This window comes from Penaeus chinensis, chromosome 9 (genome assembly GCF_019202785.1).
Source record: "Penaeus chinensis breed Huanghai No. 1 chromosome 9, ASM1920278v2, whole genome shotgun sequence".
Taxonomy (NCBI): domain Eukaryota; kingdom Metazoa; phylum Arthropoda; class Malacostraca; order Decapoda; family Penaeidae; genus Penaeus; species Penaeus chinensis.
The window spans coordinates 35,147,768-35,160,267 of record NC_061827.1 but is presented as its reverse complement, the minus strand read 5'-3'; the positions used below and the strand labels follow the sequence as shown (position 1 = coordinate 35,160,267).

Genomic DNA, 12,500 nt, shown 5'->3' with positions numbered 1-12,500 from the left:
TTGTACCAAGATCATGCCCTTTTTTCTCAAGTCTCTCTCTTACCATCTGCACCTTTTGCCCTGAGCATAACTCTCGTCGCTTCCATCATCAGGACATCAGCACAAGTAATGGGACGAATGATGCTTCTGACGGTGCTCCTAATGTAGAGATGGCTCTCAACATGTCCGCCACCGATGCCCAGAAACTGGCATCCCAGCCGCATAAATCAACCATCGGCCAGCGGAAACCGGCTTCCAAAGTAAGTAGTGAAATTGAACATCTAATTCTCCGGATCAATTTTATCTCAGTGACATTGTTTAAGGCATTCATTGTTTGATTTATGATTTCATTTTGATACATAAGAATTATGGAACTGCATTAAAAGGTTAAGAATTTGCAAAAAAAAAAAAAGATAAACCTTTTTTTTCTTTTTCTTTCTCCTCTTTTGCAGTCCTCAAGGTTATTAACTTCAATGATTCTTATTTGTTTTGTTGCCCAAGAGGCTTAGAGCAGCTTTTGATTTTTTTTATATATAGAAATATGTACTTTGCTCCTTGATTTTTACCTTTTAATTAAAGGATTCCTGAAATTTGTCATTTTTTTTATTTAAATTAATGAACCTTATGATTTCTATAACAGGTAGAAGCCAGTGGTTCCACTTTAAAGGTAGTTTCTTGGGTGAGAGTGTGATTGGAAGCATGCACATTTCTGGGGTTTGTAAAAAGCAGATTTAAGAAGTCATATCTTGAACACTGATATAAACACAGTAATATCTGTTACTTGGTGTTCTGAGTCAAACTAGATTCCACATCAAATGGTAAGACCGTTGGATGTGGAATTGAGTCTCACTTGATAGGTTAGTTTGTTGTTTTGTCTATTCTTTTTGGGTGATTCACTTCAAATCATGTCATAATGAAACATGATCCTTTTGAAATTGAAATAAAAGGAATGAATAATGTATTTGTAGTCACCGATATAGTATGAAATTTAAAAAAATCTTTTTTGTTACAGCCATTACAGATGATTTTTTTCTTCTTAACAAAAATAGATATTTCTTAGGTCTGCTTTTATAGGTTTTGGATTTATTTCTGTGTGTTCATTCAGGTAAAGTTTTGAAGGTGGTTGATTCCAGATGAAAGATATATATTTATATATTGGTTTTATTTTGATCTTGTATATTCATTCTCAGGAGTTCAAAGAAAACCAAAGGGGTGTCACACTACCACTGTTTCTGTGTTTTTCCACGTTTCCTTGTGTTTTTTTTTTTCCTCACTACCTCTGCATATTGTCCAAATGCGATACTTCACAGACACAAGATAATTATCGTTTGTAAGTTTTCTGCTGGTTCTTTGTATTTAAATCAAAGCTATAGTTAATAATCACTTTAGTAATGCAAGACAAATCCATTTATATTATGAAACAATTTGAAAAGACAATATAAAGTGTAATATAAAATGATTGACAAATTTTTCCTTCTATATATCATTAAAAAAATTCAAGGCAACTAGTTGCCCTGTAGTGTGACACCACCTTAAAACCATATTCACTACACACATTCACAATTTTCAGTTTGAGTTCACTGGCTGTGAAAAAAGCACCTTTTTTATGCATCCATTTTTATTTGATAAGAATGTTTTACAAATATGATTTCATGAAATCTGCAACACCATCTTTCTCACTAAACTTGTGACAGCTGGGAGCCAAGAAAGGTGGGGGTCTAGGAGCCCAGCGTGTGAAAAAGGATTTCTCTGCCATTGAGAAGGAAGCTGTCCGCAATGACCAGCTCAGACAAGAAGCCAAAGCCACCGAACTTTCAAAGGAGGAACAACAGCAATCGGTATGCGTATAGTCTCTGTGTGTGTTAACTTCTTTGTGTGGTGACTAGTATTGATTATTATTATTATGATTATTATTATTAAATATTTTATTAATTCTTAATTTTTATTGATTAACTATAGTTATCATGATACAAGAAAAATTGATACTGATTTTTTTTCTTTGTCATTTATCTTATCAAAAGGGAGTTTCTGTCACAGTAGAATATCTGATATCTGTTTTCAGTATTCGTTTTCTGAAATAATGAAATGTCATACCCTGCAAAACAGTAACTTTCAGAAAATGGTAGACTGCATCACACTTACATAAAGTAAAATACCTCTGCATAATTTTAAATCATGACTGTCAACAAAAAATATGAACACAGTAATGTGTGTGTTCAGATAAGATGAAAAAGCCATATTGAGAACAGAATAATGAATTGTAAAAAAAAATAGCTGTGTCCCTATATAACATTTCTCACTTTATCCCATCACACAGTTACAAAGCTTAGAGCGCGCTTATGAAGATATGAGCATTGCTGGGAAACGTGAGGAGGAACGAATGATGAGAGTGGATCCCAAGAAGGCACAACAGGCAGAGCGACTTGGCATGGGCCTTGGAGCTCGGAGGTAAAATTTTGGGGTCTTAGTATTTCAACTTTGATGTGTGTGTGCTTGTTTATTTATTTATGATAGATAATTCTTTACATGACCATACCCCAAACATTGGTAGCCAGGTAGAGCCTATGATTGGCTAAAACTTTATAGGTTTTGACATTGTGAATGTATGGTGATATTAATGTGGCTTTCCTCCTCCTAGCCCCTCCCTCCCTTTCCTACTCCCTCTCATTCCTTACTCCCCTTCCCCACCTACCCTGTTATGATGTTTCCCCCCCATACCTACACTTTCTTGCTCTCATTTCCTATGTAGCTGTTAGACACTTAGTAAAATGCCCTAATATTAAAATTCTTATTGTTCAAATCTTAGGATAATGCAGTTTTTCCATTTCAGCCTTCACATTTATTCCCGATGAGCCATGTGGCAAAATCTTAACTGTACCCTCAGTCTTATCTGCTATGATTGTAGGAGGCCTGTCCAAAACTGGCGGGATTTTTCCTACAGCTTTTTGTTAGGAATGAGATAGTACATAAAATCCTCTAATATATCTGGTACTGTCGTGTAAGTTTCAATCAGCCACAATTATGATATCTCCCCCTACCCTCACACCCCTTGTGGGCCCTCCTAGGCTTGAGCCAGTGGGTTGCTTTTTCCCCATCTCAATCTTGTTGCAAATAAAGTGTAGTGAGTGAGGTAGTAAATCTGGTGCTCTTTGGTACATTTTATCCAGCTAAACCCCTAGATCTCTTTCTCTTTCCACATTCCCCCTCCATACACCTAATATGTATCCTAGTATATGTCTTCCATACCTTTTATACTGCTAAATAATTGTAAATACATTTAAGATACCCATATTATTCTTTTATATGTTATAAGAAATTTTTAATGTTATTTACTTATTCATAGTAAGCTCTCACCCATTTCCATTCACAGATGAAGTGTAAGATAACTTTCTCAATTTTGTGCTCTGCTGACACTTTTTGTATTTGAGATATGACAGTGACATATTAATTTTCTGTTGCAAAAAATTGAGCACTTAAAATTACCAAAGACCTTATTGAAGCTTAACCCCTTAATGACGGGTCACGCAGATAGGCATCAAAACAAACCGCATGATCTGTGGCGTGGGGCTGTACGCTGTGGCGGCGGGCCAAAGCGCTACGAACTGGTGATTCGGCTTCATGCACTGAACTCCCGCGCTCAAAGTCTGCATGTTGCTGCCATTGATCGCCAGAGCATAGAGTTTTTGGGGCCACAGGGTTTAATTTTTTTTCTCTTTTTTTTCTTTTAGTGGAGCATCACACAGCATGTTTGGTGAAATGAAGACCATAGAGCAAGAGACACCAGTTGGAGCCAAGCCAAACAGAAGTAACAACAACAACTTCCGTGATGATGACATAGAGGAGGACTTTGAGACTATAATAAGGTTTTCTTCTGGCCCACCAAAGTAAGGAAGATCTGAAGTATGATCTTTTTGTGTTGCATGTGCTGTTTATAACTGTTAATAAGATAAAAAAATAGAGAAATACACTGAAATGAATAACTGATATATGAAAATAGCTGGAATTTAAGAAGGATTGAAAAATGTATATACCAGTTTATTGTGCATTTTACATATTAAACAACTCGTTTGCAAATTTATACATAACTGCTTTAAACCATTTCCCCAGGTATCGCGACAGCCCTTTTGAAGACAGAAATAACTTTGGCTTTGCTGGAGGAAAGGGGTCTGGCATTGATGACCTCTTAGGCAACAAGTCCTCAATGACTTCCTCGTCATCCTGGGAAAACGAATTTGATAAGTCAAAGTCATCATCTGGCGTCAGCTCCTCCAGCAGTCTTGGGTCAATGTCGTCCTCTAACAAGGGTAAGACGAGTGGCTAAGAGTTACTTGGTGAAAGTTACATTGATGTTGCTGAAGGAGTTTCTGTGATGAGAGGATTTTTGTATGATGGTGTTTTGGGAATAGAAAGGTGTACAAGCTTGAAAAAAATAAAATTTTATTAAATTTGTACAAGAAGAACATGTAAGTACAAGAAGAACATGCAACCAATACTTTGCAAAGATTTAACGATAGATGCTGATGATGAGGATGATGATGAATAATTATTATCAATCATCGTCATCATCATCATCATCATTCTCATTATCATTATCATTGTTGTTTATCTTATTATCATTATTATAATGATAATAATAGTATTAATAATAATAATAATAATAATAATAATAATAATAATAATAATAATAATAATAATAATAATAATAATAATGGTGATAATAATGATAATAGGATAGGTAATGAAACGTACAAAATTTGAGAGGTCTTTTAGTTGACAATGGTACATAGAAGGACTGTGAATACTGAAGGAATGAGAAAATCTCTGGAACCTATGAATAGTATGATATAGGTGGTAGAGTTGCTGTTATGTGTAAGCAAAGGACCAGGGATTTTTCAGGTTTTAAACTTTGATGGGTCTAGTTTAATAAGATTACAGATGGTGCTTCAGTTCCATTCCATCTGCTCTTTTTTTTGACTGGTTTTGATATTGACCTAAACCTATGTAAAAGAAAAGTTACACATTCTTTGTCTTTTATATTACTTTATTTTATATTATTATTTTTATTATTTATTTACTTTTTTTTTTTTTTTTTTCTTTATTGGTGGTGCTCATTATAGAAAATGCAATTACTGATAAGTGTGTTTGGCATAATTGCCTTTTTGGCTTATGGTTGTAATACAGTAAAATATTTTTTTTTTTTTTTTTAACTTTATATTAAAGTCCTTGTCAGTGTACTCTAAAGAGAATAGAGAAGACATCCCCATGAAAGTTACAATGGTTCTTCCATACCTGTACAGCTGCATAGGCCAATGTTCCTTTGCTCTCCTTCTCCACCTTTAAAGACTGAACTCTAATCTAAGACAGTTGACAGTTACAGTGCTGTTTGTCTGTACAGAAAACTTTGTCCTTTGCCTATAAATGTTGTAAAAAAATAAATTGATTGTATCAAGTGACATCGTCTTTTAACCCCAAAATGTTTTAATTCTAGTCTCTGCATCTGCCAACTATAAGTACACCCCAGTGGAAGATAAGAAAGCACAACAGAAGTTCGGCAATGCCAAAGCTATCTCGTCTGACATGTTCTTTCAAGATCGTGACCCAGATTCTGAAATGCGCTCAACACTGGCACGGTATGAAGGATCGTCGTCCATCTCGTCAGCTGATCTGTTCGGGGGTCCACAGGCACCAAGGCAGCAGTACAGTGGAGGCTCCATACAGGTGAATATCTTCTCACGTTTGGACGTTGTTTCAATCTACTTCGCATGTGCCTGAGATAAATATATATATGTATATATTATATATATGTATATATATGTGTGTATATATATGTAATTTATATGTATATATATATGTATATATATGTAATTTATATGTATATATATGTGTGTATATATTATATATATGTATATATATATGTATATATATATGTATATATTATATATATGTATATATTATATATATATGTATATATATATGTATATATATATGTATATATATGTGTGTATATATTATATATATATGTATATATATATGTATATATATATGTATATATATGTGTGTATATATTATATATATGTATATATATATGTATATATTATATATATGTATATATTATATATATGTATATATTATATATATGTATATATATATGTATATATTATATATATGTATATATTATATATATGTATATATATATGTATATATATGTGTGTATATATATGTAATTTATATGTATATATATATGTATATATATGTGTGTATATATTATATATATGTATATATTATATATATGTATATATTATATATATATGTATATATTATATATATGTATATATATATGTATATATATGTGTGTATATATTATATATATGTATATATTATATATATATGTATATATATGTGTGTATATATTATATATATATGTATATATATATGTATATATATATGTATATATTATATATATATGTATATATTATATATATATGTATATATATATGTATATATATATGTATATATATATGTATATATATATGTATATATATATGTATATATATATGTATATATTATATATATATGTATATATATGTGTGTATATATTATATATATGTATATATTATATATATGTATATATTATATATATGTATATATATATGTATATATATGTGTGTATATATTATATATATATGTATATATTATATATATATGTATATATTATATATATGTATATATATGTGTGTATATATATGTAATTTATATGTATATATATATGTATATATATATGTATATATTATATATATATGTATATATATGTGTGTATATATTATATATATGTATATATATGTGTGTATATATTATATATATGTATATATTATATATATATGTATATATATGTGTGTATATATTATATATATATGTATATATTATATATATGTATATATATGTGTGTATATATTATATATATGTATATATTATATATATGTATATATATGTGTGTATATATTATATATATATGTATATATATGTGTGTATATATTATATATATATGTATATATATGTGTGTATATATATGTAATTTATATGTATATATATGTGTGTATATATTATATATATGTATATATATGTGTGTATATATATGTAATTTATATGTATATATATATGTATATATATATGTATATATATATGTATATATTATATATATGTATATATATGTGTGTATATATATGTAATTTATATGTATATATATGTGTGTATATATTATATATATATGTATATATATGTGTGTATATATTATATATATGTATATATATGTGTGTATATATTATATATATATGTATATATTATATATATGTATATATATGTGTGTATATATATGTAATTTATATGTATATATATGTGTGTATATATATGTAATTTATATGTATATATATGTGTGTATATATATGTAATTTATATGTATATATATATGTATATATTATATATATGTATATATTATATATATGTATATATTATATATATATGTATATATATGTGTGTATATATTATATATATGTATATATTATATATATGTATATATTATATATATGTATATATTATATATATATGTATATATTATATATATATGTATATATTATATATATGTATATATTATATATATATGTATATATATGTGTGTATATATATGTAATTTATATGTATATATATATGTATATATATGTGTGTATATATTATATATATGTATATATATGTGTGTATATATTATATATATATGTATATATATATGTATATATTATATATATATGTATATATTATATATATATGTATATATATATGTATATATATATGTATATATATGTGTGTATATATATGTAATTTATATGTATATATATATGTATATATATGTGTGTATATATATGTAATTTATATGTATATATATATGTATATATATGTAATTTATATGTATATATATGTGTGTATATATATGTAATTTATATGTATATATATGTGTGTATATATTATATATATGTATATATATATGTATATATATGTGTGTATATATATGTAATTTATATGTATATATATATGTATATATTATATATATGTATATATTATATATATGTATATATATATGTATATATTATATATATGTATATATTATATATATGTATATATATGTGTGTATATATATGTAATTTATATGTATATATTTATGTGTATATATGTTTATTTTAAAATTTTTGTATATTTTTGTTTAATTATATATATTGTATATTTTTATATTTTGTTTATATTTAAATAATATGTTATTATGATATATTTATTTTTATTTAAAAGGGGGTATTATATTTGGATATAATATATTTATAATTATTTTATTTGTATATATATGTTTTGTATATATATGTAATTTAAATGTATATATTTTGTGTTTTATATTTTATGAAATTTTTTATAAAAAATATTTTATTACATATTTATATTTTTATACCAAAAGGGTTTTTGTGTACATTTTATGTTTATATAAAAATTTTATAACATTGTAAACACATACACATACTTACTTTACGTGTTGTGTGTGTTTGTGTGTGTGTTGTGTGGGGTTGTTGGGGTGTGTGTGTTGTGTTTTGTGTGTGTGTTTTTGTGTGGGGTGTGGTGGGGTTTTGGTGTTAGTGTGTTTTTTGTTTTTGGTTTTTTTTTTGCGTGCGTGGGCTGCGCCCCGTGTGTGCGGTGCGTGCGTTTTTTTTGGGGCGTGGGGTTGGGGGTGCTTTTTGGGGTGCTTTCTTTGCGTGCGTCGTGTGTGCGTGGGTTTGCGTTTTGTGTTTTTGTGAAAATTTTCTTTTTTGAGTGGTGCATTTTTGAGTGCTTTGCATGTCTGTGTGTATGTGCGTGCGTGGTTTTTTTTTGCTTTTTTGGTTTTTCTTGTGTGTGTGTTTGTTTGTGGTGTGTTTGTGCGTGGTGGGCTTTTGTGTGTTGTGATGGCTTTGAGTGGTCTTCTTGTGTATGTGGTGAGTTTGTGCGAGAGTGGGTTGGTGGTGGTGATTTGTTGGTGTGGGGGTTTTGCTGCGGTGTGTGTTGTGTGTGTGTGTGTGGGGTTTTTGGGGGCCCCCCTTTTGTGGGGTGGTGGGGGTGTGTGGTGGGGGGGTTTTGGGGGTCGTGCGTTTTTTTTATTGCGGGGTCGTGCGGGTTTTGCTTTCCAGTCTTTTGGGGATGTGCGGGGTTTTCTTCCCGGTGTGTGTCTGTGTATGTGCGGGGTATGGGGAGATTTGGGGGTGTCTGTGTGTAGTGGTGAGTTGACTTTTTATGTGCGGATTTGTGCGGGGTGGGTGTGTGTTTTGTGGTGGGGGTTGGGGGTGTGTGTGTGTGTGTTTTGTGTGTGTGTGTGTGTTTTGTTTGTGTGTGGTGTTGTGTGTGTGTGTGTGCGTGCGTGCGGGGTTTTGCGGGGGGTTTTGGGGCCCGTGGGGTGGTTTGTTTTGGTGGTGGTGGGTTTGGGTTACGGGTAGTGGGGTGCGGTTGGGGTGGAGTGGGTGGGGTGGGGTTGGTGGGTGGTGGTTTGGTTTTGTGTGGGGGTTGTGTGTGTGGGGTGCCATGTTGCGCGTTTTTTTTTGGCGTGTTCCTCTGGTGCTCTTTGTTTGTTTAGGCCGTTTTTTTTAAAATTTGTTTTGTGAAGGAAACATTTTTAATTTTTTATATTTTATTTTGCTGCTCACAGTTGTCAAGCTAAATATCACTCATCACGTAATTCCTTTTAAAGCTGTTTGTCACATTTCTCAATCACTGTCAACCTCCACTGTAAAATCAAGTCTTTACCCCACAGTTTTGTTTGTATGTGAACACTCACTGGAGCATGATGAGGTAATCGTACTTCAATTATCTTGGAATTGATTAGAATAATGTTTTCTGTGTAAACAGCTCTTGTCATCAATGGGAAAAAAAAGACAAAGCCTTGTATAGAGTAAGTAGTTCTGTGTTGAAAATCCCTGTATGGTGTTGTTACTTGCAATCTCTTTCTCTTTTCAGGACCGTTACATGTGAAGAAGTCTGGCAAGTGAATACGATCGGTTTCATACACCTCCGTTTATTTTTTTATTTTTATCTTTATATTTTATCATCATCATCATCTCTCTTTTTCTTACCTCACCCGATGCTCTCAAGGCATCTCTTTGTAGAAGAAGTGAGGGTACAGGTAATGCCTGTGATGTTTTAATTCCACTCATTGCATAGCTCTATTTATGGTTTGTTTTGTTAGCTGACTTATTTATCACAGTTATATAATTGATACATTAAGTATTATTTTGTAATATTTTTGAAAGGTATTGTCTTTTGTACAGAATGTAAAGTTTAAGGATTTGATATTACAGTACTGACACAAAGAGACTGAATACTTTAAGGTCATTCACTGAAGAAACTGCTGAGAAATTTCGTTAGACCCTCATTATTAAATATCAGATGTAATATAGCTTGATGGTTACATGCATGTTGATTGGGGGTTTAACAGGGCAGGGTCATGTGAAGTGATGCTTTGATGAATATCAGATAATAAGATTTTGATGTTTGTTCATATATCTTCCTAAGTTTTAAGCTCAGATATTTGTATCAATTTTATGCCTATGGAGGCCATTATAAAGATTACTTTTTGTTGTCTAGTTCCTCCAAATGTGGGAACTACAGCAGTGTATATTGTTATTTTTATGGTGCAGATGATAATGAGATTGATAAGGCCATCATTCAGACTTTACAGTGTATTTTCCTTTTTTAGTCATTTCAGCCAACATTTTAGTTTGGATTTCATTGTCAAAAATGGGGAAAAAAGCACTTAAGTGTATTATTCTAAATTTAGAAAAGGTTGAGTCATTTGTCTAATCATATTTTAAATATATATTACTTTGCATTAGTATATGACAGTCAGCCAGGAGGTTTGAAAACAAAACTTGGTGCCATCTGAAATTAATAACAAAGACCCATTTTAAAATATATATAAAGTTTGCTTTTGTGTTAGAAGATTTAAATTTATTGTTGTATCTTATCATTTATTATGTGGTTATAATGGGATTGGGATTAAAAGCAAATTTAAATAAGTGTATCTTTAACCTTCAGATTATTGAGTTCTTGTGGTATACACAACACAAAACAACACATGCATTTATATACCTACATATACGCAAAAACTCTCCAGTTGTTCAATCGGTATCATACAACTGAAAATTTAATTTCATAACTGTATCCCCCAAATCCATGCCCTTTGTTGCTGTTGTGGGTGTGGGAGATGGGAATCTGAAACCTAAAGTTGGGGATCTCCCTTACCTTAAGCCTTACTTCTGGGATCAACCAATTCTTCGTCTTCTGTTTTCCTTTTCCTTCTCTTCTGCAACTCCTACTTTTCACTTCCTGAGGATGAGAGCTGTGTTGAAAGGATGAAAGGCTGACTTCCTGCCCATCATGAATGGCCTAAGGTATTCATTTTTAATTGTCTAGCTCATACCCCTCATGGAGAACCTGCAGGGTGGATCGTTTCTCACCCCCACATACTCCAGGCTTGCCGTGGGAAATATTTAAGATTTTGTATGTATTAGAGGCATTGAGACTTGCCCCTTTATCAACTAGCTTTACTGACTTTAACTCTTCTGATTCCCCAACCCCCAGCTCTTCTTTGATCACAACTCTGAGCAACGCTACTACTACCCCCTCCCCCCCAATCTCTTGCTCGTTGTTGTCATGGGGGGCTTGGCAGAAGAGGACTGAGGCCCAATGTAGGGATCATTCCTACCTTGGACCTCAGCCCTCACCTCAACCAATTTTGCTTAGTCTTTTACTTCTCTGTTTCCTTTTCCTTCTCTTTTTTGCCCGTTTCTGTCCACTTATCCAAGTTGTTCATTCATTTTTACCCTTTTTGCCACAATACTTTATCATAGTGTTATATGACCTTTGATGTTCAGCACATTGATTTGTTTTAGCTATTAACCATTACTACCACCTTCTTAATGCCTTCTGTTAGTCCATTCCAAGTCACCCACCCAGTTCAAACTCCAGAAAACACTCTTTCCTCTCTACCAATACCTTTTCTTTCTGTCCTCGTGCTTTTACTACTCCCACCTCTACAAACCTTTTGATGAGTACTCTTTTTAGTCCAGGTAAGTGGGATTATTTTTTGTGATCCCTACAGCCCCACACTCTGGCAGTACCTTCCTATTCTAACAATGTCTTCAAAAACAAGTAGGCAAAGATTCCTTCCAGCCATTCCGATTGTTCACGCCTTGTCACAGTTACATCCGAATCCCAGTCTCATGTATTATGTACCGACTGACTGACTTCACTGGCAAACCAATTCTTGCCCAGCCTCATCTGGAACTGTCTCCATCTCCCCGGGCAGATTGCCCTGTCTATGACAAGGATTGGCTTGGCTGTGGAAACGACTTGCTCGCCTGCCTAGTTGACTATGATGCAGTATCAGTTCAATGCTACACAATTCCCCCTAGAGGCTGCCGTAAGTCCTCCAATTTTGCCAAAATGACTTTCTGCAGACATGA

General features: G+C 31.6%; 1 protein-coding gene across 4 annotated transcripts in view; it reads left to right on the top strand.

Annotated features, from left to right (window-relative positions):
• Nucleotides 1–11,048, top strand: part of LOC125028881 (ADP-ribosylation factor GTPase-activating protein 2-like) — a 26,331-nt gene extending 15,283 nt beyond the window's left edge. For 3 of the 4 annotated variants that reach the window (XM_047618462.1, XM_047618461.1, XM_047618458.1), the window contains 8 exons: nucleotides 93–239; nucleotides 620–646; nucleotides 1,674–1,817; nucleotides 2,297–2,427; nucleotides 3,708–3,863; nucleotides 4,087–4,283; nucleotides 5,468–5,697; nucleotides 9,994–11,048. In XM_047618462.1, coding sequence (XP_047474418.1) covers nucleotides 93–239; nucleotides 620–646; nucleotides 1,674–1,817; nucleotides 2,297–2,427; nucleotides 3,708–3,863; nucleotides 4,087–4,283; nucleotides 5,468–5,697; nucleotides 9,994–10,008 — 1,047 coding nt within the window. In that variant the 3' untranslated portion in view covers nucleotides 10,009–11,048. The remainder of the gene's footprint in view (nucleotides 1–92; nucleotides 240–619; nucleotides 647–1,673; nucleotides 1,818–2,296; nucleotides 2,428–3,707; nucleotides 3,864–4,086; nucleotides 4,284–5,467; nucleotides 5,698–9,993) is intronic. The other variant, XM_047618460.1, reaches the window with a different exon arrangement.
• Nucleotides 11,049–12,500: the final 1,452 nt, after the last annotated feature.